Source organism: Chlamydotis macqueenii, chromosome 4 (genome assembly GCF_036417535.1).
Source record: "Chlamydotis macqueenii isolate bChlMac1 chromosome 4, bChlMac1.mat, whole genome shotgun sequence".
Classification (NCBI taxonomy): domain Eukaryota; kingdom Metazoa; phylum Chordata; class Aves; order Otidiformes; family Otididae; genus Chlamydotis; species Chlamydotis macqueenii.
Window position 1 is genome coordinate 25,393,849 of NC_141559.1, and position 24,991 is coordinate 25,418,839.

Below are 24,991 nucleotides of genomic sequence, written 5' to 3' on the forward strand. Positions count from 1 at the left end.
GTAGTGAGACTCCTCACGTTTAATTTTTTAGTTTAACCTATGCATATATCTTGAATATCTTACTGTAAAACATTCCAAACAAAAATATATTTAAAAACATTTATTCCAGTGCCATTCCACATACATTTCTAAAGAAAAAGGGCCGAGGAGGTTAAAGGTATTTGCCCCTTAAAACACCCCAAGCCATGAAATGTGATAGAAAAAAATCTATTTAAGAACTCAGAAGAGACAATATATATATATATCTTTTGTGGCAGAATAGACCCAGAAGAGATTCAGTGATAGTGTTCTACTCGGAAGGATCAACCATGGCCACACATCCCATTGTGAAGTGGAAAGTATTTCAATAGAGAACTTAAATGGTAGAACATTTGAGCTTTGCTCCCCCTTCAACTGAGATTTTCAAGTAAAGAAATTCCTGCATATAGGAACATAACATCACTGAAATTTGGGACACATTAATACCACGGCAGCATCATGATTGTATAGATTATTACTGAGCATTTTGCCTTTAAAGCATTCAGCTAAGAAACAAAAAAAAACTGTTGCAAAAAAACATAACACTAATAATAGATTTTATTTTAAATAATATATTAACACTGTGAAAATCATACAACGTTAGTTTTCAGTTTGTTTTTCACTAAGTTTCCCTTTGTTTTTCTGACGTTTATAAAAGACAAAACTACAGGATTTCTTTTTCTATCAAATTTTATCTATCTTTCTATTCTAGAAAATGAAGGAAACTGGATTCATTTTTTTTCTCCCTGAACAGGAACACAGCTTTTAAAAGCTGGGTAAGTCCTACTACATCAAAGCCAAAATATACTTTTATTAGGTCAACAAGATCAAGATGTAAGAATTTTCAAGATGTTTTTCTTGTCTGACCAGAAGTTAGTTCTGCATTTTAAAAAAATATCAAGAGGATATAAGCACAGTTGTGAATATACAAGACACTAGTCCAAGCTTTCTGACTTAACCACTGTGTCACTCTTTACAGAGCTTTCCAACAACAATGGGAAAAATTTATTCACTAAATGATATCCACTTAGAAAATAATTCCGTACAAAATCAGTTTGCTCTTTTCACTAGGAAGATATTAATGACAAAGTGAGCTGCAAAGAAGAAATATTATATATTCCTCAAGCTCTGCTGCAAAAGGTAAAAGAAACCAAATGGATAAATACATGAAAAAACACATTTTAGAAGCATACTGTAAGTAAAAACAATGCAGCTTAGTTGTACTTCTACTACTACTACAACAAAAAAAATCTATGCTTCATTTCTGACATACAGAAGAGTTCTAGTCAGAAGATAGAATCTCGGGTATTTTGAGACACGAACAAGGCCTGCATAACTTAAAATAAGAAATACTATTACTGAGTATTCCATATACTTACTGAAGACCTTTCACTTAAGGTCTTTGCTTTGCTCCTGAAGACCTTTCAAATTTTTTAACACATTCTTGAGAAGTATCAGAGTTCCAATGCCTGTAAGAATTACGATGTGCCCTATTCTACTCTCCCCTGGAAAACAAATACTCTCCCCTGGAAAACAAATAGTTGACTCAAAAATCAATCAGTGGTACAGTTTCCTGCAGACCAAAAGTAGCTTCAAGCTCTAAGCCGGTCATACGTGTCATGGAAATCTCACGGGTTCTCCATCAATAAAACCCACAAAAACTTCACAAAGTTAATCAACAATTCTCCTATGCTTAAATTAAGCTATAATACAGCGATCAAAGTCTATTTTAGCATAATAAGCACCAGACCAGAGAACATATTAGGAAAACATAAGAAAAAATACTAGAAAATACTGCTTAGACAAAAGTAGTACTTCTAGCATGCTTTTACACTTAAGTAACTATTTTACCGATGTTACTCCTTTCAGAGTTCTCAAGAACTCTTTTGCAACACAGTTAAAGACGTAATCGCTAAGAGCGACAAAAAATTGAGAAGCTACCCAAACACAAGCAATCAGATGTCTAACACCTATTTTTCATAAAACCACTGGCATAGTCAGCTAGAAACCTGTCTACAGGATGTGTTTAGGATTTACATTAACTCCTAGTGACATGGCATAAAACAGGATGCTTATTAATCAGGGAGCCTACATATTGAATCTGGGTGCCCTTTCCATCTTTTCCATAAGATAAATTTAAATACAATGATAGTTCAAAGGCTACAGGCTTTAGCAAATTACAGAACTTGAGTGAGAAAGACAACAGGGAGTATGAAAACTTTGTCTCTGATAGGTTTAGGGAACAAAGTAAGGAGAAAAAGGTTGCGGTTGATTAAAAAAGTAAAAAAAAATAGAAATCTGACATATTCTTTGACAGAAACCTTGGCATTGGATTAGGCAAAGATAATTATCCTCAGAAAATTCAATAGGTAGCCCTGCAATAAAAAAAAAAAAAAAACAAAATGCTCTCCTGGCTCTTTCAGTCTACTCTATTTAGAAGGCAGAGTTCAAACAGCAGCTGCATCACAACAGCCAAAGCAAACTTTATATCCCAAAGTGGAATTGTTTTCTAGCTGGTGAAGCCTAATTAGACTCAAAGCATTAGAAGAAAACCTGTTATTTATAATTAGGAAGTATCCTTAGATTTAAAAAGAAGAGCTATTCAAGAGTTACTATTTTAATATTAATACTCAAGCCTGTTGAAAGATCGAATGGTTTAGGACACAAAAGGGTAAGAAAGTAAAGAAACTGAAACAATAATCAGAAATAGCAAGAATTACAGAGGATATGCAAAGTATCCTAATACTGGTTTCTTTACTTTCTTTACTAGGGGTGGGGGTAATAATATCACTTATATTGATACTATTGCACCCTCCAAATATTGTCCTTCTCTAGCTGTAAGAATGACAAGTGTCTTTGAAAATGCCTGCCTTCCTTAGAAAAGAACAGCAGCAACTATTTTCTTGTAATGTTCTACTAAAAATTCAAATTAACAGTTGAATCAACATTATTCAAATTGATAACATGAACTCATCATACTATTCTTAATTATGACCTAGATGTCATAATTGTTTTGCTCCGTACTTCACTGTACCATTAAGAGCACACAAAGTTATTTTCATAGTATTCTAGTTTTATCATTTAATTATTTTAATCAAACTGAGAATTACATGGCACTGATTTTTTTCTGCCTAGTTACAATATGAATAAGGTCAAAGGAAAAGTTACAGTCTGTTATCCCAAATTAATATTCAAAGCCAGCACACACAAATGAGAGTAGTCTATCAAGCACAAGGTACATGCCATTACTTCCACCTATCAACAAGAGTAGAAGTCTAATATTTACCCTCAAAAAGCTTTTTACACTATTCCCACTCATATATAGATTGTAAAGACTTTAAGTTAGAAGAAAAAAAAGTTACCATCCAAGAAACTAAGGTGGTAAGAAACATTAAACTCACAAAACCAGGCCATTCTGACAAAATCCTTGCAACAAAGAATGTAACTTTTCAATTAATCAGGGCAAACTGCTTCTGAAAAAAAAGTGAACAAACTTTTAAAGTTCCCTACAAATAAGCTGGTTAAAAGTGAACCTATGTGCCTGATCATAGACACATATCTTAGAAGGAGAAAAAAAAGGAGCACAGATTAATTTACTGTCTTTAAAAGTACACTTACTACCTTTCAATATTTTCTTTACTACCTTAATTGCAGGAGTTTTCTATCTGTAAAATGGTAAAGAAAGTAAACAATGTTTAATGTAATGATACGTATGGCATCTAGCTGCTTAATTTAAACAATTATCAGTCTAAGTTCTAGAGCTAGTTATTGTCTGTTTTAAACCCACTGCAAATTAAAATATTAAAAATACGGGAGTCTTGCAAGTTGCGTATATTACTTTGTTAGATATAAAAATAATCTGATATTAATAAAAAAAGGATTGTTTGTTGATCACTACTGGACTCCTTTTTGTTCACTATACTAATAACAGCTGAGAAATTTTTAGTTAACTTGACATATGATGAGTCAGAGTGACTTTTTGTCTTAAAGGAAAACAAGTTTCAGGGGATGGAAATATGGAACAAAACTTGAGTAGGAAGAGAACAAGATACTGGTGTAAAGCTAAAGCCAACCTGCTTCCTCATCCTCCTCATCCTCTTCCTCATCATCTGAACTTGATGACAAGGGAGCTGGTGCAGAGCTAGCTTGGTTATTAACATATCCACCATACTGCATGCCTGTGAAGTGGAAAGCACAAACATGAGAGTCAGACAGACAGGAAAGATGAGAAACGAGTCACAAATCATTGCACTGAAAGTAAGAAAGAGCAGCCATTTTAGAGAAAATCCCAACATGCAAAAAGAGTTAAATCTGCAACCCTAAACTATAAAATGTTCATATATGAACTATCTAAGCAGTACAGCAGAAGCAGTTTTTAGTGGGCTAGTTCAGCAAAATATTAGTAGCACATGGAAGTTAGCATGAAATTTTGTGTGCGCGCGCATGTGCACATGAGTATCAGGAAGTTAAACACACGCAGACTTTCTATATACGTATTCAATATTGGTTTGTCCACTGGAATACTTGTGAATAGACAGAAATACATGAGTTCCCTCTCAGATATATTAATGTTTTCATAACACAATTTGATTTTTTTTTCTTGGCACACCTGCTCCTTTTAACACAGGAATAATTCATGTTGCAATTTTGAACACACTGTCAGAAATTAATGAAATGTACTGCTTCTACAACATGCAAGAGTACAAACATATACCTCAGCAACACAGTCAATGAAATTTAAGCTAAGCTGAAAACTTGGTTAGGCTTATTTTTAAATTAGCCATAATTCAGGCTAACAGACCCACATTTAAGCATCTAAATACACTATTGACTTTTAAGATCTGGTTTTTTGGTAGTGTTTTGTTTTGTTTTTTTCCCCACAATACCTACTCTAAATGTATGTGAACAATACAAAAAAAAAAAAATCAGCAAATACATATATAATTGTAAAACAGAGTAAGACATGCCACAATGACTTATAATTAATTTCCTACATTATTCATTATTGATGCAACTTCAGCATCTCGAAGAAATCTTAAATTTCTCGTCACGGGGCAGGATTAGCAAGGATTTTAAATATGCTTGCAATCAGGCAGAGACATCCCAAATAAATGCAAATGACCGCTGTTTCTCTCTTAGCAATCCAATGGATTGCTATAGCAAGAAAATACCCTAATTCTTCAAAACTTTTCTACATTTTTCAGACACTTGAGAGTTTGGGATTTTTTTTCCCCTGTAGAAGCACTGTGGCATCATTAGTGTTCTTTAATACTATAAAGCACTACAGAAGTGCTGTATGTTATAATCTGAAACCATCACGGTAATTAATAATCTTCCCATGTACAACAAACTATAACAACCTTTATTTTATTTAAACTATGTACTAAAAGTGCTGTTAGTTTCATGCCTTTTTAAAAAAGGCTGGCAAATGAACCCAAGAGGACCACTTCGGTTTCACTTAAGAAAAAACAATAGAATGAAGGTGAACAGTATCTATTCAAACAGCAGAAACAGAAAGAAAACAGACTGAAACAGTATTACAACATTCTTGAGAAGGTGAATTTTTATGGAGGTTAGTGCAAGAAGAGACTGACATTATTTCACTTTATCTAGCCCGTTAATACCACAATTCCAATCATGTTTCTCCACAATACAAGTAGTCACAATGATGAAGGCAAAATCATCCCAAGTGCAACTGAGAAGGTACAATGCTTCAGTTTCTCCATGCTGCTAAATCAGAGGACTAACTGAAGTGATTGACAGTCCCATCTTTTACAAAGGCTACCAGAGGCACATGATAAGTAGGATATAAGAAAACCATTATCTGTCCACTACGCCTTTTCTCAAGCCTGGGAGAGCTACCGAGGAATAAGAACAACTGCATTATTGTGAAGGAGAAAAAACGACTCAAAATAATTAAAATGGAAGTGAAAGGGAAAAATGTCAGAACAACAAGATGATGCATTGCAACACTGACAGTCAAAGTAAGAGAAGATGTGCACAGTGTGAGAGCGCGAAGATAGACCTCTAACAAATGTAGTGTACACAGACAGGAGAATAAAAAAAGTAGGTTTACCTGGAAAGGGCACGCTAATGCAAAAATTTCAAGCATGGGCAGATGAGAGAAAAAGACTGAATTAGTCATTCTACTAATGCTACTTTGGAGTCTTTTGAATGGGTTGGTTTTTTTTTTTTAAATAAACAAACTTCTACTTTTCTTCCATTTCTTCTACTCTCCCTTTTGCAGTCACTGGTCACATCCATAAAGGATGCATGTGTTCCGAACGAATACAGAAAAAGAGATTAAAAAATATGCTAGTGACAAAGAAGTTTAGGAATCATTAACTATGTCACTATGAATCCTCTGGAGGCAGGGCTGGTTTGACTCTTAGCAGCCTTATGAGTTTGCATTAATTTTTTAAATTTTAATTGCCAGCAGTACTACAAATTCCTGTCTTTAGGGTACTCCTACGTTGTGCTAGCACAATTCTTGAGCCACAATAAACAAACTGAGAACTGATCTGGCTGAAAAATAACCTATTTTAAAAAGTCATTCTCAAGCGGAGAAGCCTCCAGTTCTGGTTCACCACCCAGCAATGCCACCATCTTTTACAGAGTTGCTAACAGCATTAAAATTTCCCACTCTTAAAACTGCAAAAGCTTATTTTGAAATAGTCATTTTGAGTGAGATTATTTCATAGGTCTGGTTTAAAATACAACCTCCTAATTTAACTTGTCATAAATTTCTCAGACTGGAAATTTCTAAATCCTGCTACCAGTGTACCTGTAATGTAACAATATCGCACTCTAAGGTTTATCCCACTATATCTTACAGACACCTAGAAATGTACGGAGGAGGACATAAAAGGATAAACTGGGATAAGAATTCATTTGCCTATGAAAAAACCCAACTATTTAAGTACTTTAAGTACAATCACCCATATCATGAAAGACTTCAAAACATAAAGTGTATATTTTATGTGGCTAAAGTTTCATAATAGGGACCCCACCAAAAATGAAGCTGAAATAACCAGATGCAAAAATAAACTATGCTCTGAAGTTCTTTAACTGGCTCTCTAGCATAACCCTCATATTTTCAATGAATTTACTACAGTATTAAGATCTTATTACAAATAGTAGTTCTTACAAGATGAACCCTCCTCTTCTCCATTCTTAAACTCTTTGCTTTAAATTATTTTCATGTACTTATCAGCTCCTCTCATGAACAAAAAACCTAAGGAAGTCTATAAATAACATCCAGAGAGGATACACTTTCTCAAAGTTCATCTTTAGGATGTCCTTTTCAAGTAAATTAATTATTCATTTATTAATTTGTATGGATATTTATGTAAGATTAAATAGACTTTAAAATATATAAGTTTTTTGTCCCATTAGCCAAACAATTAGAATATTTTAACCCTGTATAGGAATGCCCACACAGGAGCTTAAAACAATGAAATCCACTTTAAAAATTAATTCCATCTGGTTTTCCAGAATGCTTTCATGCAGACAACATGACTTTATAAGAAAAATTTAAAAAAAAAAAAAAAAAAAAAAAATCAGTCCATTTAATCTCTGCATAAGAAACACCTGAAATTCTAACAATCCAGACAGCAGATGTGTTCTATTTTTTCAGTAGGTCAATTTCTACAAAAGTTATCACACTGAATTGTTGATAAAAAGGTATTGCAAGGGTACATTATGTATTCCAGACTCCTCAAATGAAATGAAATGAAGAGAGTTTGAAGTTTTCTAATGCTCATGAAAATATCATCTAAACATAGAAACATATGTTTGTGATGACATATACCTGGATTTATTATTGATTATATTTATGTCAATACAGCCAGAATGATGCAAACTCCTGACAACTTATCTATACATTCCTGACACAGGTACATTGCCGGTTTTAAAGTGTGCTTATTCAGTTACACATTGCATTAATCTTCACTTGTAAGTAAGTATTTGAATCTAATGAAGAGTTCAACAGCGACCGCAGTGATTTGTATTTAACGTACCAAGTGTTCACACATTATACAGGATTCACTGCAAGAACATATATATTGCACATCAGGACAAGCACAGTTAAACTGCTAAAATCCTTTTCCTCATCAGAAATCCGGTTATGCAATTTTTTTGGAAGATGAAGCAACAGTACAAATTCTACCCAGTACCAAAATCAACTATAAAACTGTACAAGAACCAAGCACAGATTCAAAAATTGATTTATCATGTTCCTTAAAATGGTACTCTGTCTATAGGACTTTACAGCAATGAAGAATTATCCTTCTGCTTGTAAAATATACAGAGCTGATTCACAGACAGGTTATTTCTTTACATTCTCCACTCCACCAGTAAAAGGAGGAAATGGAGGAAAAGGGGAAATTTAGACATTTATGTCAGAATAGTTTGAAATTTAAGAATAAAAAGCACGCTGTGATGGTCACACATCATGCTTCTGAGAAATATTTTTAACACTAGACATATCATATTTTCTGGACAAAATTAAAGCCTACTTTCACCTCACATACTGAGTTATTTTTCCATAAGAATTTAAAATTCTGAAATTACCAAGAGAAAACAAAGCCCACTCCTCCACACACACCGCACCCCCAGTCCCCCAGATCAGGCCAGTAAATTAGATTTGGAATACTAGATATAGGAACATGTAACAGTCAAAAGGCAAGTGAAAATGTCAAGGCAGAATTAACACAGCTGAAGAAAGCTCAAGATCCAACTAATTTCTTTGTCAAGAGGCTACCAACATCAGAATAAGAAGGAGCTTATACAATAACTCCTCTGTTCTCCCACAAGAATTTTCACAGCAGCTTTCCATGGGAGCTTACAGCTAGAGAATGAGAAAACAATTCTATCAGTTTGAATTTAATCGTCAAACTCGCTCTGTTACCCAGTCCTAGTGCTAGCAAATTACTCATTTATACCTGATTTTTCAATACAACCGATTACAAAAGCTACTTTTAAGACCTTCTTCCAGGAAGTTAAAATAATGAGTAGCTTTTTAGAAGAATAAGGGAACTAGAAGAAGGACTTTTTGAAGAAGTGACATGTAAGACTGCCAACAAGACAAACACACCAAAGATGATATATAGCCAAAGGAAAGGAAATAAAACAGAAGAGCTAAGAGAAGCCAGAACCAAGGTGGTATAAAACAAGAAAACTAAGGGAGCCTGATGAGATGCAAGAGATGTTCTCCACTCAGACAAATGCAGAAGAGCAGCAATAAAGCTTCCAGCATTCATGTGTGAATGTCAAACAGGGAAGAAGTTTGTACTGTAACTCCCCATTCCCATTTAGTACCTTCCTGAAGGGCCGAGTCCAGTGACCGTGTAACAGAGGGTGAAGATCGTGGCTGTGAAGAAAGGCTTGGAGCAGGTGTCCTTACTGATGAGACCAAAGCAGAGGAAGCAGATGTTCCAGTCTCGGGCTTGGTAAATGGAAGGCTCTGGCTCACAGAGTGCACAGGCTGTGAAGAATCAACGCCACCTGAAAGCAACAGTAAAAAGGAGGAATACTTTGTTTGCATTTGCACAGGCAATTACACAATGCAAGCAATCACATTGATTTCACAATAACTATATGAATCCAATACAGTACTTCAAAGACAGGTATATACGGAACAGTTGGTTGTTTTTTAAATTAAATATATATATTGTTAAAACTCCATTAAAATGAATAAATTGCTCTGACAACTAACAGCAAAAAGAAAAGCATGATGTAGTAAGATTATGCTGAAGCTAAATTTTTGATCCACCCCACAACTCCATGCTTTCACAGGTTCCTCCTCCCAGGTAAGAGGAACACAGTTCATGTGGGATAGCTCCCTCTCAATATTCCTCCCACAGGCAGGAAATCCCAGTCAGCTGTACAGTAGACCAGTATTTTGCCCTCCTCACAGGGCAGCACTTCGCAATTTTGGTACTCAATTATGAGACCCATATTCCAAGCAATCTCTTTCAATCAACCCTGAGTATTCTGTAGAACCTCTGATGTGTTTTAAACATCTGGACCAGATATAATCGGCTTTAAAAAGTTAGATTAGTGCTTTGAGAGATTTAACACAGTTCAGCTGAAATTCCTATCAGATAAGGACAATATAACTTCAATTAACTTAGCTTTTAAGAGTGTTGCTCTTTGTTTATAAATTAAAAAATTAAACATATTATGATTCTTTCTAAAAAAACCTGAGAGATCAAACTGTTAAAAATAAGAGTAGGAAGGAAATTATTTGACCAACACTACTCAGTAAACAAACACAGAAATTAAGCAAGAACAAAATTCACTGTAGCTGTAGAGAGTTAGTAACTATCATCACACAGAATTCACTAGAGGATGCATAAGTAATATTAACTTTGCTTCCTCTGCACATAGAGCAGTCTCTAACTTTTCCTTAAGTAATGGAGTCAATATTTGGAAGAAATTCATGGGGAAGCTGAGGCTTGTTTTAGAGGTGGAAGAAGAGGCAGCCTGAAATGATCCTTCTGTTTTTCTAATTTACTTTCAAAAATAACAGCATACACTTTCACTAATTTAATGAAACTATTACTTACTGTAGTTTAAAATATAACATTGAGCATACATACTGCTTTTTTGCAATTGTCAGTAAAATAAAAATTAAAGAATGTATTTCTCCGAAGTACATGCAGACAGCATTTTCTATTGAAATGTACTTGCTGTAACTTCTGCTTCTACACATTATGTCCTGTAGACTCCCTACTGAAGCATCAGCATCTGTCAGCAGAAATATTCTTGTTAGGGTAGCTACACAGCTTTCTCAAGCAACGTATGCAAGACAGCAAAGGAAGTTCTTTGAGACATTAGTGTGCTTACCCAGGTTTTGTAGCAGAGAGAGCTGTTCACAGGGTTATGGTATTTTCCACACTTCAAGTCAAAATAGCAATGCTTGCAGCACCAAGCACTGCTGAATAGCATGCCAAATGCTATAACGTCACAGTGTCACATGTTCAAAGCCAAAACCAATTTACACTCAGATTAGTTGATGATGTGTTATCTTCCTGCCAAGTACAAGTATCTATTCTCAAACAAAAGTTACCCAAAATACCCTTCAAAATTACATGGATCCTTTACGCATATTGTAAGAAAATGTTTTTAAACTGAGAAAAAAAATTACATAATTTCTTCTTTGTACAAAAATCTAGCCTGCAAAATTACATGTTAAACTTTATTTGGTGACTCTGGATTCCAAAGTTTTTGAAAGCCATAAGTAACTAAAACAAAAGGAAACACTCGGACAAAGTTAAGCTTTAGAAATACATTGTTAATAACTACCATCACATAAGGCAGTCTATGGTCATGGCAATTATGCTATCAATTTTTTTTTCCTCTGGCCACTAAGAAGATTGCACCCTGTCATCTAAATACTCATCAATTTCGGATGGTGTATTTTAGCTCAAGACAAAATTGGACTGAACATCAGTTTAAAGTACTAGTTTCCCTATCAGCTTATACAGGATAAGCCTGATCAGGCCATACAACATTGCCACCAAATGATATCACGAGAAGCCAAGAGCTTTGTCATGCTGCAATAAATATAAAACCCAAACTCAGTGACACGGTATTTTCTGTTTTTCACCTTCCACTCCTCTCGTCTTTAAAGTGCGCTGAAGTTTTCCCTTGTACCTTTCAACCACGAACATCTCTCGCTCTAAAAACAACCAAGTATACCACTTGGTTACAAAAGTTATGCACCAATAAAGATCTACAGCTAAAAGGTATGTTACAGAAGAAATTTGCAGAACTGTGCAAATTAGCAGTGTAATTCATCATTTTTCCTATACACTATTATTTAAAGCTTTTATTTAACTTTCAACTTGAGACCTACAGGTAGTATTTAAAAAGCATATCAACACAGTATCTTCTCAAGTTTTCGGAAGAAATGCAAGAACCATCCCTTCTGAGTTGCTACAGCTGCAATCTTTTATTTCTGGCCCCTTCCCCCTCCGGCACAGCATGCAATTTCTACTGAGAGCTTTACCACCTCCCTGCAGCTTGGTTTTCAACAGCATGCTATTTCTCTGAATGTATCTTGGCTGCAGTCCTTCCCCTTTTTTAAACTACACCTATATTAGCAGATTTACAGGATTATAGCCTACATTCCTATGGAACTGGGGCACCAAGGACTTTAGATCCTGATCTGACATAAAGGGAAGTATGTGCATGAGATAAAGAAATTAAAGCGTCTCCTGCTCAAGCAGACTGTCTACGACCATAGGACAGTAGACAAGATACAGTAAGCAAAGCAACCCCCATCGTATACCCACAGAAGGAGTTCTCTATCTCCTGCTCCTCAGGGAGGTGTCTAGTAAAATCTGGGCATCCTGGTTGACATCCACATTGACTGGAAAGTACCAAGAAAATCCAGACTGCACTGTTTTCCATTGAAATAAGTTTGAAAATAAGGAAGACTACTGACCTAGAAAGACAAAAAGCCTAAACAACACAAAATGTGTTATTTACGTAGCATAATACCATTTCTGGACAGATTTATACCAACACTGGTCCACTGAAATACAGAACTTAACACTAGAAGAGGGCATTTTTGCTATATAAAACTAGCTTAAACCAGCAAGAAAAAAAAAAAAAATCTCAATTTATATATTCCTCTTCTGCTTTATTTATACTTCCTAAAGCAAAGAAAATCATTCTCACTGGCTGCTATTCATCAAAACAAGTCAACTTCCAGCAAAAGGCTCCTCCTAAAAAAAAAATAAATTATTTTCTTCTAGTGAGATCTCAGCAAGCTTCACTGAAAATACTTCAGTGACTTCAGACAATGGCTGCCAAAGTTTTTAAAAAAAAAAAAAATAAATTGTTGCAGTTCTATGTCCTCAGTATGTGACATACAGCAAGTCAGGGGCTTGATCTTAACAGATGCATCATTTTGGGGGCCTTCCAAAGCCCTACACAAATTGGTTTACTTAAAAATCCAATTTTAAGTCCAATACTTAGAACTTTTCTGATTCAAGTAGAAAACAATTCATAAATCAAACTTCTGAAAAGCTTATGCTAGCTTAAGTTTCCTGAGTAAGTCTTGTTTAATCACACATTTTATTAAAAACATGGCATTCTTCTATATAAATATTGTTTCATTTTCATCAGAGAGAGCTTTCAGTGTTCACTGAATGCACAAAACTGCTATTGAAAAATACATTAAGACAGTAGTATCCCAAGTTACAGTCTTTCTAAGATTTGCTTGTTGGTAATTTAAGGATTGTAAGGGGTCTTCTTTCACAGCACAGCAGCAATGACAGCAACTGTCTCATTGGCACTCTGTCTATATCAGAGTTACCATATCAAAATTTCTTTATGTGAACAGTCACAGAAAGAACACTTAGGAATGTTAGTATATCTTAAATTTCTTTCCAAGCAATTTTGCTAAAAACTATGCACAGAACGGACTGCAACTGTTTTCCGTCATCGTTTCCTTCTGGAGAACAGCAGGGAGGACTAAATATTATGAATCATTCATTATTTCCTTAAATTCCGTGTGTTGTACACTTTCCAAGTACACACAAGAAATGGTAAATATTTTTCAAGATACAACAACTTTTATTAAAGGCTGCAAACATTTAGAATTCTATATATAAAATGACTCCATCTAACAACACTAAGACTGCACTGGGAAATTTAGAAAGCATATCAGTGTTCCAAAAAGTAAATCAATTATGCTAGGACCAAACAATTATTTGCCGTCTTTTATTAGCCAGGTGTTGTTGCAATTGAATTTTTAATAAATTTTACCCAAAGATGTTGAATTCTAGACCAAAAAGAAGTTGCATATTGTTTGAGGCAGTCTTGTTTAGCCTCAAATTTCAAAAATGGTGTAAGTCTTTAGAATTTAGTAATAAAACAGCCTGGCTCTTCCTCCAGCCTAGCTACTGGTTGCTGCCTTCTTTATTCTTTTCCAGTCAGTAAATACAGAATCATTTGTGTGCTGAGGATGAACCAGGATTCAGAGGGAAGAGAAAAAAGTTATTCTCCAGATAAATCAGTTCCACAATCTGGTCCACTGTGCAATGAAACACAGGGCACTCTTACCTCAGCAACTTTACAAGCTTAGAAAGAGTGTGAATGTGGTTTAATTACTTATGTTTGGCAAACAAACCAAGTACTGCCCTATTACTCAAGTTTAACAGAAACAGAGGATCAGTGTTTATTTTCACAACTGCAAAGTATGTACTTATTACACACCACTACCACAGTTAGTTCTATCATCACCTCTCTGAAATTCAAATGTAATATTACTACTTTTTCCTGAAGCCATGTATTAACTCAGCCACTCCCTTAAAGCAGCACTGAATGGTTCAGAAATAAGACTACTCATCGCTCATATTGCTCTTCATGGTGTGGTCAGCTCCACTGTTTCACCTTTAAAACAGCTGTTCCTTACAAAAAAAAATAAATATTGTTATGAACAAATAATAGATTTCAAGACACCCTCAAAGGAAATAAAATTAACAGGCATTTAAATTAAAAACTTCTGTAAATAAAACACTAACAGTCCAAACAAACAGTAAGTTTTTTCATATGACTACTGCAAATCTTACTATTCTGGAATGATACCAGCATTCTGTTAAGCCCAGATTCTGTGTGCAATAGAATGAATTTTTTTGTCCAGAGTTTTAAAACTTTAGTCCTTGAAAGAATTAATTTTATGCTCAACCTCGAAACTACCATTAACTTCAAAAGCTTTTTAAGAAGCTCCCCATTTTTCTTTCTGAAATAGTATTTTGTTTCATGTTTTTGAAATACTAAAGAAAATTGCAGAGCACCTCACAGAGACAGAATTGAAATCTACTAATATTCAAACTACTACAACTGAGCTGAAGGATGACACTCTACATCCTAGTCTTAGGTGGCGGGGGGGGGGAACAGAATTGAAACTAAATTCAGCCTTGGTATTTATTATATGAGCTTGATTTAAGCTTAGCTGGTTTTCCCTGGCAAAGTTTCACTACCATGTTCTTTCACAAGTCCTTGGTTTTAGAAAACCTCAGCTACAAGGACTCTCAAAACAATTCCAATATTAAAATACAATCTGAAATATCTGGCATAAAGAAAAGAAATATTCTATAGGTCTCTAATATCTGCTTCATCAGAAAAAGAAAATCATTAGTCTTGCACAGCTTACAAGTCAAAACTGCATGAAGTCAGAAAATTACCAGTACAGAAAGAAACCCAGAATTTTCCTGCACATGCTATTGCTCTCAGAGGAAGAGCAAGATGTTTCAATGTGGAGGCACCTGCACATCTCTAATACCTTCCATTTTTCCTACCAAGCACTGCCTACCCTATGAACTTGTACTCAGTTTTCCCATGAAGCAGAAGGTGCAGCTATGAGTAAGGACTGAGCATATTTGTTGTCAACTGGCACCTTCGAAACTTCATCCTGTATAGCTACATCCATAATGAAAACATCAAGTTGGCACTTAGAAAAATCAGCTAAAAGCACTAAAATTGCTCTCTCATTCAAATACTTATTAAAAAAAAAAATAATTAAAAAACCCCAATTGCCTCCAAACTCATCTAGGTTTCCATTTTTCCTGAAGTTTCTGAAGAAAAGAGTACATGCATGTTCCTTAGTTAAAATTTCAAGAATCAATTAAGAGCATAACTAAAAAAAAATCTCTAGCCACAAAATGCAAAAAGTATCTTTGTGACTAACGTATTTCAGAAACTGCACATTCATTCAAAATTGCATGAAAAAATTCTGTTCCAAGGCCACTTATGTGAAAAAAAGAAAAAAAAGCCCAATAAACTAAAGCTATCCTCCAAATAGTGCGTTTTTCTGTATCTCAATAGAAACATACCAGTGAAATGATTAGCTGCAATTGTGTGGTAACCAAATGAAAAAAGCTTCAAGAATAAATAAGGACAGAATTCAAAATTATGATACAGTATTTTGCAGTGGACAAGAACAAACCAAGAGAAGCACATGATTTCTGATGTTCCCCAGACACATCAGGAAGTTCACCATCCTTCAGATAATACCATACCTGTATTTATTTGGTTGTTTACTTTAGCAACTGATCCAGTAAGATTCCTGCTAAGGTTGTCTTGAACAGACTGAGCAGACGAAATAGTTGTTAACATTGAATTATATCCCACAGGAACATGCTGCTGAAGTGAATGAGGTACTGATGTACTCTGGTTAGAAAACGTATTTGTCTCTTTGAACTGTCCCACAGCAGGTAAGCTCTGAGAGGTAAATGCCTGCCCATACACATTGCCAGCAGCCACAGAAGGATAGGAAACATTAGGATACATGGCACTAGAAACCACAGGCATGGTGTAGCGATCAGAATTAAGGGGAAATCCCTGAGATTCAACTGAAGAGCTGACAGAAGTGCTGTAGTGATTACCAAACGCTGAATATGATTGCTGAGCACTTATATGCAAGTAGGATGCAGATGATATTGCTCCTTGAATAGGTCCTTCAGCTGACCCCACCGTATGGGGAAGAGTTTTGTTGTACAACTGCTGTGATTCCTGTGTATTCAACACATTGGTACTCACAGAAGGTGTTATAACATTTTGTGCTGGTGCTGAATAGTAAGCAGGGTAGTAACTGGTGTTATACTGATTATCCAAATGTGAAGCAGCAGCTTTATTGGGCACTTGGGAATAGTGTCCTGAGGGTGCACTATAGTTTGGAGGATACGAGCCATAGCCAGACGGGAACTGCATCCGACTCTGCACAGGACCTGAAACAAAGAGAAAATATCACAGGTATTAAAGGGGCATCTGCTAGTAGTGCCAATGGATTCTGCATTCACTCTTAACTAACAAACAATTGGTTTCTTCTTGTTTTCTGTCACTATTTTTGAGGTCAATTTCCATCAGCAGGAAGAGAACAAACCAAGTATAACCCATGCACAAGACAATATTTTAAGTAATTTACAAACACACATAGAAGTAACAGAAAAATTGATTGCTTCCATTATTGAAAGATGCTTCCATGCCAAGATCGTATGCCTCACATTTGTACTTTGAATATTTTTAAAGAGTTTTTAGGAGATTAATATTTAAACAAATAGTAAATAACAGTAAACACCAAACTGAGGTTTCCAAGTGTCTGAATGCCTCATGTCAGTATGCCTTAAAGAAAATGATTGAATATGGAAAATGAAACTCTGCAGTCAAACCAATATGTCAATATATAAAAACGTAGGTACTCTTATTTACAAACCCTCAATAAGACCAAGATAAAGTGCCGCAGGGCAGTTATTTTTGTCTTCCATGTTCTTTTGTATTATGCTTTTTAGGAAACTCAACATCTTCATGAAACTACAGAGTATCTGACAAGACACTTCATTGCTGTTTACTGCCTGATACTTATATCAGGTATAGGAGATGTTGATATCAGAGAAACTGACCTCTGCTGTCACTGCAACTGGCTGTGCAACATAGAGGTTAATTACATACTGGTCCAGCCAGGGTCAAGCAAGTACTTGTTAGCTAGAGATCGAACGTTGTCTATGTCCAAACTGGTTTTTTTTCAATGCCAACTATCAATGGTAAATCTGAAAGTTCTTCCTTAAGTTCTTTTCCTGAACTCTACTTTTATTTTCTAGTGAACTACAAATGCATTTTCCTGGATAACTTCCTTTCTTAAAATTACCACATCTTATTGCTTACGATATGCTGAATGACTATGGTGTTACTTCCCAGCCCCCAGTGAACAAGCACAGCACTGGGCCACTCACAAATTTAATGGTTGATTTCCTCCCTCTTATATTTACAATTTATAAAATGCAAGTATTATTTCTCATCTTGAAATTCTGAAAAGTCACTGTTCGCAAAGTAACACATAGATGTTCTACAATTAACTTGCAAGGCAATTTCAGTAACAAATTTGTTAACAGAATCCTGTAAGGAAGGAACATACTGTCCAAAATTGCTTTCTGATAAATTAAAAATGCCTTTTCATAATTGACAACCCAAAGGGTTGAGTAGAAGAGAAAGGAGCAAAAAATTAACAGTACCTTGGACTGCTGGGTCAAAAGACTGAAAGACGCTCTGGGAGAAAGCATAAGGAGCTTCAAACAGAAAAGGATAACCTGAGTTTTGATAAGAGTATGTGTTCTGGTTTTGTTAGTGAGGGGGGGCCTAAGGTGGTAGCTTCTGTAGGAAACTGCTAGAAGTCGCTCCTCTTTGTTCAGTGGACTCGGCCGGGCCTAGGGCGGACCCGCTGCTGGCCAAGGCCGAGCCAATTGGTAGCAGAATGTCCCGTGATAACGCCTCTGCGATAACGTATTTAAGTAGGGGAAAACAGGAAAAAGAGAGAGGAGAAGATGTGAAGCAGCTGAGCGGGGGGCAGAGAGGGGGAGGCGCGAGCCTCATGGGCCTTGCAGGCCTCACCCTCTGGCCTCCTGCCGGGCAGCCGACTGGGCCCAACTCGGCCCGGCCTGGCTGCAAGAAGTGGAGAGGAGATGAGAAGTGAATAAGATGTAAAAAGGATCCTGAGAGGCGTCTGCCAGCCTGTTGTGAGGAACGGCTGCAGACACCAAGGTCAGTGAAGAAGGAGGGGGAGGAGTAATGTGGCTCCTGGCCAAGATTCCTCTGCAACTCGTGGTGAAGACCATGGTGGAGCGGGTTGTCCCCCTGCAGCCCATGGAGGTCCACGGAGGGGCAGAGATCCACCTGCAGCCCGTGGAGGACCCCACGCCAGAGCAGGTGGAGGCCTGAAGGAGGCTGTGGCCCGTGGAGGGCCCGCTGGGGCAGCTGTTCTGAAGGGACTGCACCCCGTGGAAGAGATGACCCACGCCGGAGCAGTTTCACGAAGGACTGTGGCCCGTGGGAGGGACCCCACGCTGGAGCAGAGGAGGAATGCGAGGAGTTCTTCCCCTGACGATGATACAGCGGCGTAAAACAACGCGTGATGAACTGACCGCGACCCCCATTCCCTTTTCCCCCCCCGTGCCGCTCGGGAGGGGAAGGTAGTAGAGATAATGTTAAGCCCGGGAAGAGGGAGGGGTGGGGGGAGGTTATCTTGTTCCCTGTCTCATTCTCCTGCTAGTTTTAGAAAATAAATGAATAGTTTTCCCCAAGTCGAGTCTGTTTTGCCCGTGACGGTAACTTTAAGGATTTCTCCCCGTCCTTATCTCAAACCTTGAGCCGTTTTTCCTTATATCATCTCCCCCTGTTCTCTCGGAGGGTGGGGGGAGCGGGAGAGAGACTGCGTAGTCTGGTCCTGATCAGGGCTGAACTACGACAGTATGTAACTATGCTTCCAGTTCACTATTTTCTTGAAAAAGTGGGAGCTGCTTCATAAAGCTCTATGGTTATTCTCCTTTAAAGGAAAATGAGTTAGCAAGTCATTAATAGCTATGGGACCTTTTGCAGACTTGCAACCTGCTTTTTTTTTTGAAGTCCAAAAGTGCAAACTCAAAAATACACCAATAATTTATGTCCGTCAAGGCTTACTGCTTTAAGCAGTTATATCATCTAAGACAGTAAGAAAACACATTTTGTCTGAAGAGTGTGTGCACAAATACAGGCCAGGCGAAGAATGGATTGAGAACAGCCCTGAGGAGAAGAACTTGGGGGTACTGGCGGATTAAAAGTCAGACATGAGCCTGTGATGTGCGCTTGCAGCCCAGAAAGCCAATCGCATCCTGGGCTCCATCAAAAGGAGCATGGCCAGCAGTCTGAGGGAGCTGATTCTTCCCCTCTACTCTGCTCTCGTGAGACCCCACCTGGAGTACTGCATCCAGCTCTGGAGCCCCTGACATAAGAAGGACGTGGACCTGTTGGAGAGAGTCCAGAGCAGAGCAATGAAAATGATCAGAGGGCTCGAGCACCTCTCCTATGAGGACAAGCTGAGAGAGTTGGGGCTGTTCAGCCTGAAGAGGAGGGTCTGGGGAAACCTTATAGCAGCCTTGCAGTACCTCAAGGGGGCCTACAGGAAAGATGGGGAGAAACTCTTTAGCAGGGCCTGTTGGGTAATCGTTTTAAAATAGAGGGAAGTAGATTCAGACTGGATATAAGGAAGAAATTTTCTACACTGAGGGTGGTGGAACACTGGCACAGGTTGCCCTGAGAGATGGTAAATGTCCCATCCCTGGAAACATTCAAGGCCAGGTTGGATGAGGCTCTGAGCAACCTGATCTAGTTGGAGATGTCGCTGCTCCTTGCAGGGGGGTTGGACTAGATGACCTTTAAAGGTCCCTTCCAACCCAAACTATTCTATGATTCTATAATTTGTCCTACTAAAATATGCGGAATAAACTAACCAAGCAGGTATAATTTAGACACTTGTTTAGAAGCATCTGACTCCTAAATAAAAAGTTGCATATCAAATAATCTACTGCAAAGTCTTGCATTATCTAGCTCTAGTTTAAAAATACACATCATAAAGACAGATTAAATTACCAATACAAGATCTCAGTCTCTACATTATAGACTTCTTGAGTCACCTTTATCCACATTTTTATCTAGGAACATCTATCAATTTAAAACTACACATGAACACCCAACAGTATAAATTCCATTAAGACCTTCGGCAGACACACCTAACATTTGAAAAATTGTATTTTTGATTTCAAACTCCTGGTCTTTTAAAGCCACGATTACATATCAGATGAAAGATTATTCCTGTTATCTGAAGTGAGTTTTTTTGTCCATTTGATTATAAAGAATGTGAGTAGAAAGTAATTTTTGTACTGCAATTAGCAGCTGAAGCTACTAATGATGACTAGATAATTGGACAGTTTTCAACACTGGCAATCTGGGTACATCTGCAGTGCCATTTTGAAACCTGGTTAATTGCACAATCTGTCCTGATGTCTCAGGTACTCTACCTTCCTTCCAAAACACCTGACAAATCTCTTTCAAAAAACTCCATAAGAGGAGTTGAAGACCTCAGCTGCACACAGAAGGTGATCTGCTAAAATGCCATCTCTTTAACAGAACTAGTGAAGCTCTCTTTCTACAGGCAAATTAATACTTTGTAACTTTATAATGTTATAATGTGTATCTAGACAGACATTAACAGGTCAACTCCAAAAGCAGTGGAGAACTCCACTTTTTAAGAGCAGGGGCAGGGGAAGCCACAACAAAAAACCAAACCAAACAGAAACAACCAAGCGCTATGGCTATACCAGGACATGAATTAGTAAATATTTGCTTGCTAGTGTCATCTTTATTTGGTATTTTATGAGGATGCATCCTCTCACCTGAATAATGTAGCCGTCTGCCTACCATGCAGTCTATATACCCTACCCTCCCTTCTAGCCAAAAACACTTGTTATTTTTCTGTAACTTTTAACGTCCCTTTATACACCACAGACCCCTCACATATCCCTTACGGGATGGACAGGGGACAGCACTACTCTGCCTTGTTAAGCTCGGCGTGCCCTTAACTGCAGGCAAACAAGACAGCAAATCAAGCCACTGCTGATGGAATTAATCATGGAATTAATGTTTAGCTCCTTCACTTGCCCAGCTTCCTATTTTCGCAAAATATTCAGGGATTTCGTACCTTTCAGCCCTCCATCCTCTTAATCAAATTAATGAAAGATCTAAAGTCTGAGGAGGAATGGAAAACAAGGCTAAATAACATCAAAATGAAAATTATGGTCCCAAAATGCCAGTAGAAATTCTAACTGTAATCTTGCAAACCAGTTGTAGACAACACTAGACAAAAACCTCCTGCATGGGGATTCAATACAGTTATCCTCTCAGTGTTACATTTTAATACATGAAATTCTTAGCACTGAAGTCCTCCATCACTACTGCAAAAACACATCATCTTTCAGTACTGATTTAACTAGCAGCATTTTATTATGCTGAAACTAGGAAACAGGTGATTTTTCCACTTAGACACAAAGCCATCTGCAAGACTACTACAATAAAAGCTTCTCAAACTTGCAACACTTTATTCAGAATAATTGTATTTTAAAGCCTCAGACTCATGCACAACATCCCAAACAAGGGCTGATTTTTTTATAACACTTAATTTCAGTGTGGGATCAAACTACGAGCGCTATAAGAAAGAAGAAAAAGAATAATCAAACACAAACAAGAATTTAAAAAAAAAAAAACAAACCAAAAAAACAAAAAAAAAACCCCTTAGGTTATACTAAAACTAAAGTCTCCAAGAGTGTCAAATGCACTTAAGTCATTGGACTGGACAAAACTTATTAAAAACACAGCTGAATATCCTTTTTAGTATCACTGTGCATGCAACAGGTTGCTTTTTTTCTACAAAAATGAGACCCTCTTCTATAAGATCACACTAACTTCTAAGTTTTACCTGGAAAATTCCACTTGTTATGAAACTAAAACACAGCACTCTAAACATCTGAAAGGATGCACTGCAGTGTTTCCTTTCAGCCAATACAGAAATAGCTGTATTCACTTAAGTGTCTTACATTTAAATTTCATTATACTGATGTAAAATCAAATTTCAAAAGCAATTACAATCTTCTTCATGAAATGTAGTTGCTATCGGACAGAACGGAAATTTCCAGTAGTTTTTTTCTGTTACTATTCCCCTCTACTCCCCCTCACATTACAATTATTAAAAAAATTCTCAAATCCTGTGTTATAACTTCAGAAGATTAATGCTTAAAGAAGACAGACACACTAAACTAAATTCTAAAAGGCTATTGGTTAATGATACAAAACGACAACTTCAGAGTTCTTGCCTGTAAGTAATTAAATACACATCACTGTAAGCTATCTTAAGGAACACAGAAGCCAAAGTTAAGTTGAGTAGTTAGCAAGTTATACAATAAATATTCAAGACTATTATTGAACAGTCTATAAATTTCTCAGAATTAAAGAAAAAATACCTCTCAGAAAATAAATGGTCTACTACAAGGTTTTAAAGAAGCTGTTTTTCAGAACATGAACAGCAACATGGAGTTAATTAATTAAAGTAACAAATACTAATGATGGTTCTTTAAAACTACAATTTCATTCAGTTAAAAACAGAAGGAGAAGATATCATGTCAGTTTCTCTTTGTTTCTGCGAAACACACTTCCAGGTTATTGATGCTGTAGTAGCTGTTCCCTGATAATGACATGGTATTTATTAAAAGCTATCTAAGTTGGCATTTTCTGAATAATTTTGACAAAACTCTGCATTAGAATACTTAAGTTTGGAGAACACATCTGAGGCATCAGCATCTCACTAAAACCTACCATTTAATTACCTTCCATTTCATTTACTTCAGTGACTTTTGCATTATCTGCAAACTGACTCAAAATCTACTTCACAGGCATGTTAGTGCTTATCATCTAACTACTCCTTTGGACATGAGAAACATTTCTGAGTAAAAAATTTTGTAGGTCATTATCTTGCATACTGACCTGTGCTGAAAAACCTCTCTGCACAGAACAGCCTGGCTACAAAATAAAGGGGTCAGCAGTAGGAGCTAAAACTCTATGCAAGTAAGAGGCACAATTTAGATACCAAACCATCATTAGGTGAGGACCAAGATGATACTTGCATTCTGGAAAGTTAACAAGGTGTATTCACAAAAAAAACCCAGATTTTATAGCTCACCAATTTAAAAACGCGGAACTGCACACCAATTATTTTAATTCATAGTGCAGTTAGTCTCAACACCTCTCCATCTGAAATGCAAGTCAGTATTTCGTGACTTTGAACTATCTTACCTTTGTTTTTCAGTGACCCACATTTCAGGGGTCCAATCTTGTTTATTTAACTCCAAACCTAAGATTCAGTTGTGTGAACGCCTACCCACCTAATACTTCTAAGTTCATAAACATTTATTCTTAACTTGTAAGTACTTTCGTCTTCGGTACGTGCTTTTCTGTCCATACTCAGGCACGACTGCCAGAGCCGAGGCCTGGAGGAGCCCTGGCCTCCAGAGCATTCCCGAAACGCCACAAAGCAGGCGCCGCAACACCCAGCGGATCCAAATCCGCGAGGAGAAGGAAGCGGATACCCTATCCCTCGCTCCTTTAGCGAGGCCGGGAGAGGCTGCCCCTTCTTAAAAGTTAACTCCGCAGGTAGCGGAGAGGGCCCGCGGCGGGACGCGCCTTTCCCAAGCGGCTCCGGCGGGTTCTGCTCTTTTTCAAAGAGAGGGCTTCGTTAGCCGCCGGCTCTGCCGCGGCCCATCGGGGCCCTCCGCCGGACCGGGGCCCACGCCCGCCCCGCAGAGCGGCCGCCTCGCCGCCCTGCACCTCCCGCCACCCTCGGAGAAGCGAAGGGCCCTCCGCCCCGGCACCCTCCGCCCGCCAGGCCCCCGGTGAGGAAACAGCGCAGCTCGCGCCGGGGACCCCGCGGGCGGCCTCTCCCCGCCGCCATGGTCGCCAGCGACAGGCCCCGCGCAGGCCGCCGGCCGCTCACCGTTCTGGTAGCGAGGCGCGCCGCTCTGAGGGGCCGCGGCCTCCCGGGAGGCGCCGGGCCCGCCCGGGTAAACGGCGGCGGCACCGGCGGGCCGCGGTGGCAGCCCGGCGGGCGCGGACATGGCTTCTCGCAGCTCTTCCTCGCTCCGGCCCGCTCCTCTTCCTCCTTCTCCTTCTCCTTCGCCCCGACCGCAGCCGGGGGTCGCCAAGGGGCGGGAGGCCGCAGACACCCCAGGGGAGCGGGGAGGGCAGGAGCGCGCAGGCGGGCCCCAGCGCCGCTCCCGCCGTCGCGGCCCGGCCGCCCTGAGCGCCGCCGCCGCCCACAGCGTCCCCTGGCGGCGCCTCCGGGGCACCGCCTTGCCCGGCGTGAGGGAGGCCGGGCGCCCCGCCTCCCGCCGCCCTCCCCGGGCTCGGTTCCCGCCGCGGGCGGCCGCCGCTGCCTGGCTGGGCCGTTCCGCACCCTGGGGAGGCGCTGTCCTGACCCGCTCCGGGCGGGGAGCGGCCGGTATGGCAGGGAGAAGCGGCGGGGCCCAGCCAGGCCCACTTAATCTGTGGGTGACGGGGGGACATGGCCCATCGGTAACCCTGTGGGTGCAGCCGGACAGGCCTGGCG

The 24,991-nt window shown here is 38.5% G+C and overlaps 1 protein-coding gene across 3 annotated transcripts in view; it reads right to left on the reverse strand.

Moving 5' to 3' along the window:
- The window catches only part of SEC24B (SEC24 homolog B, COPII component), a 53,582-nt gene extending 28,944 nt beyond the window's left edge, over positions 1–24,638 (reverse strand). Inside the window, exons 1-4 of one of the 3 annotated variants that reach the window (XM_086746221.1) lie at positions 24,380–24,638; positions 16,053–16,760; positions 9,337–9,522; positions 4,092–4,196 (exon numbers count right to left, since the gene is read on the reverse strand). In XM_086746221.1, coding sequence (XP_086602347.1) covers positions 4,092–4,196; positions 9,337–9,522; positions 16,053–16,760; positions 24,380–24,500 — 1,120 coding nt within the window. In that variant the 5' untranslated portion in view covers positions 24,501–24,638. The remainder of the gene's footprint in view (positions 1–4,091; positions 4,197–9,336; positions 9,523–16,052; positions 16,761–24,379) is intronic. The other 2 variants (XM_086746222.1, XM_086746223.1) reach the window with 2 other exon arrangements.
- Positions 24,639–24,991: the final 353 nt, after the last annotated feature.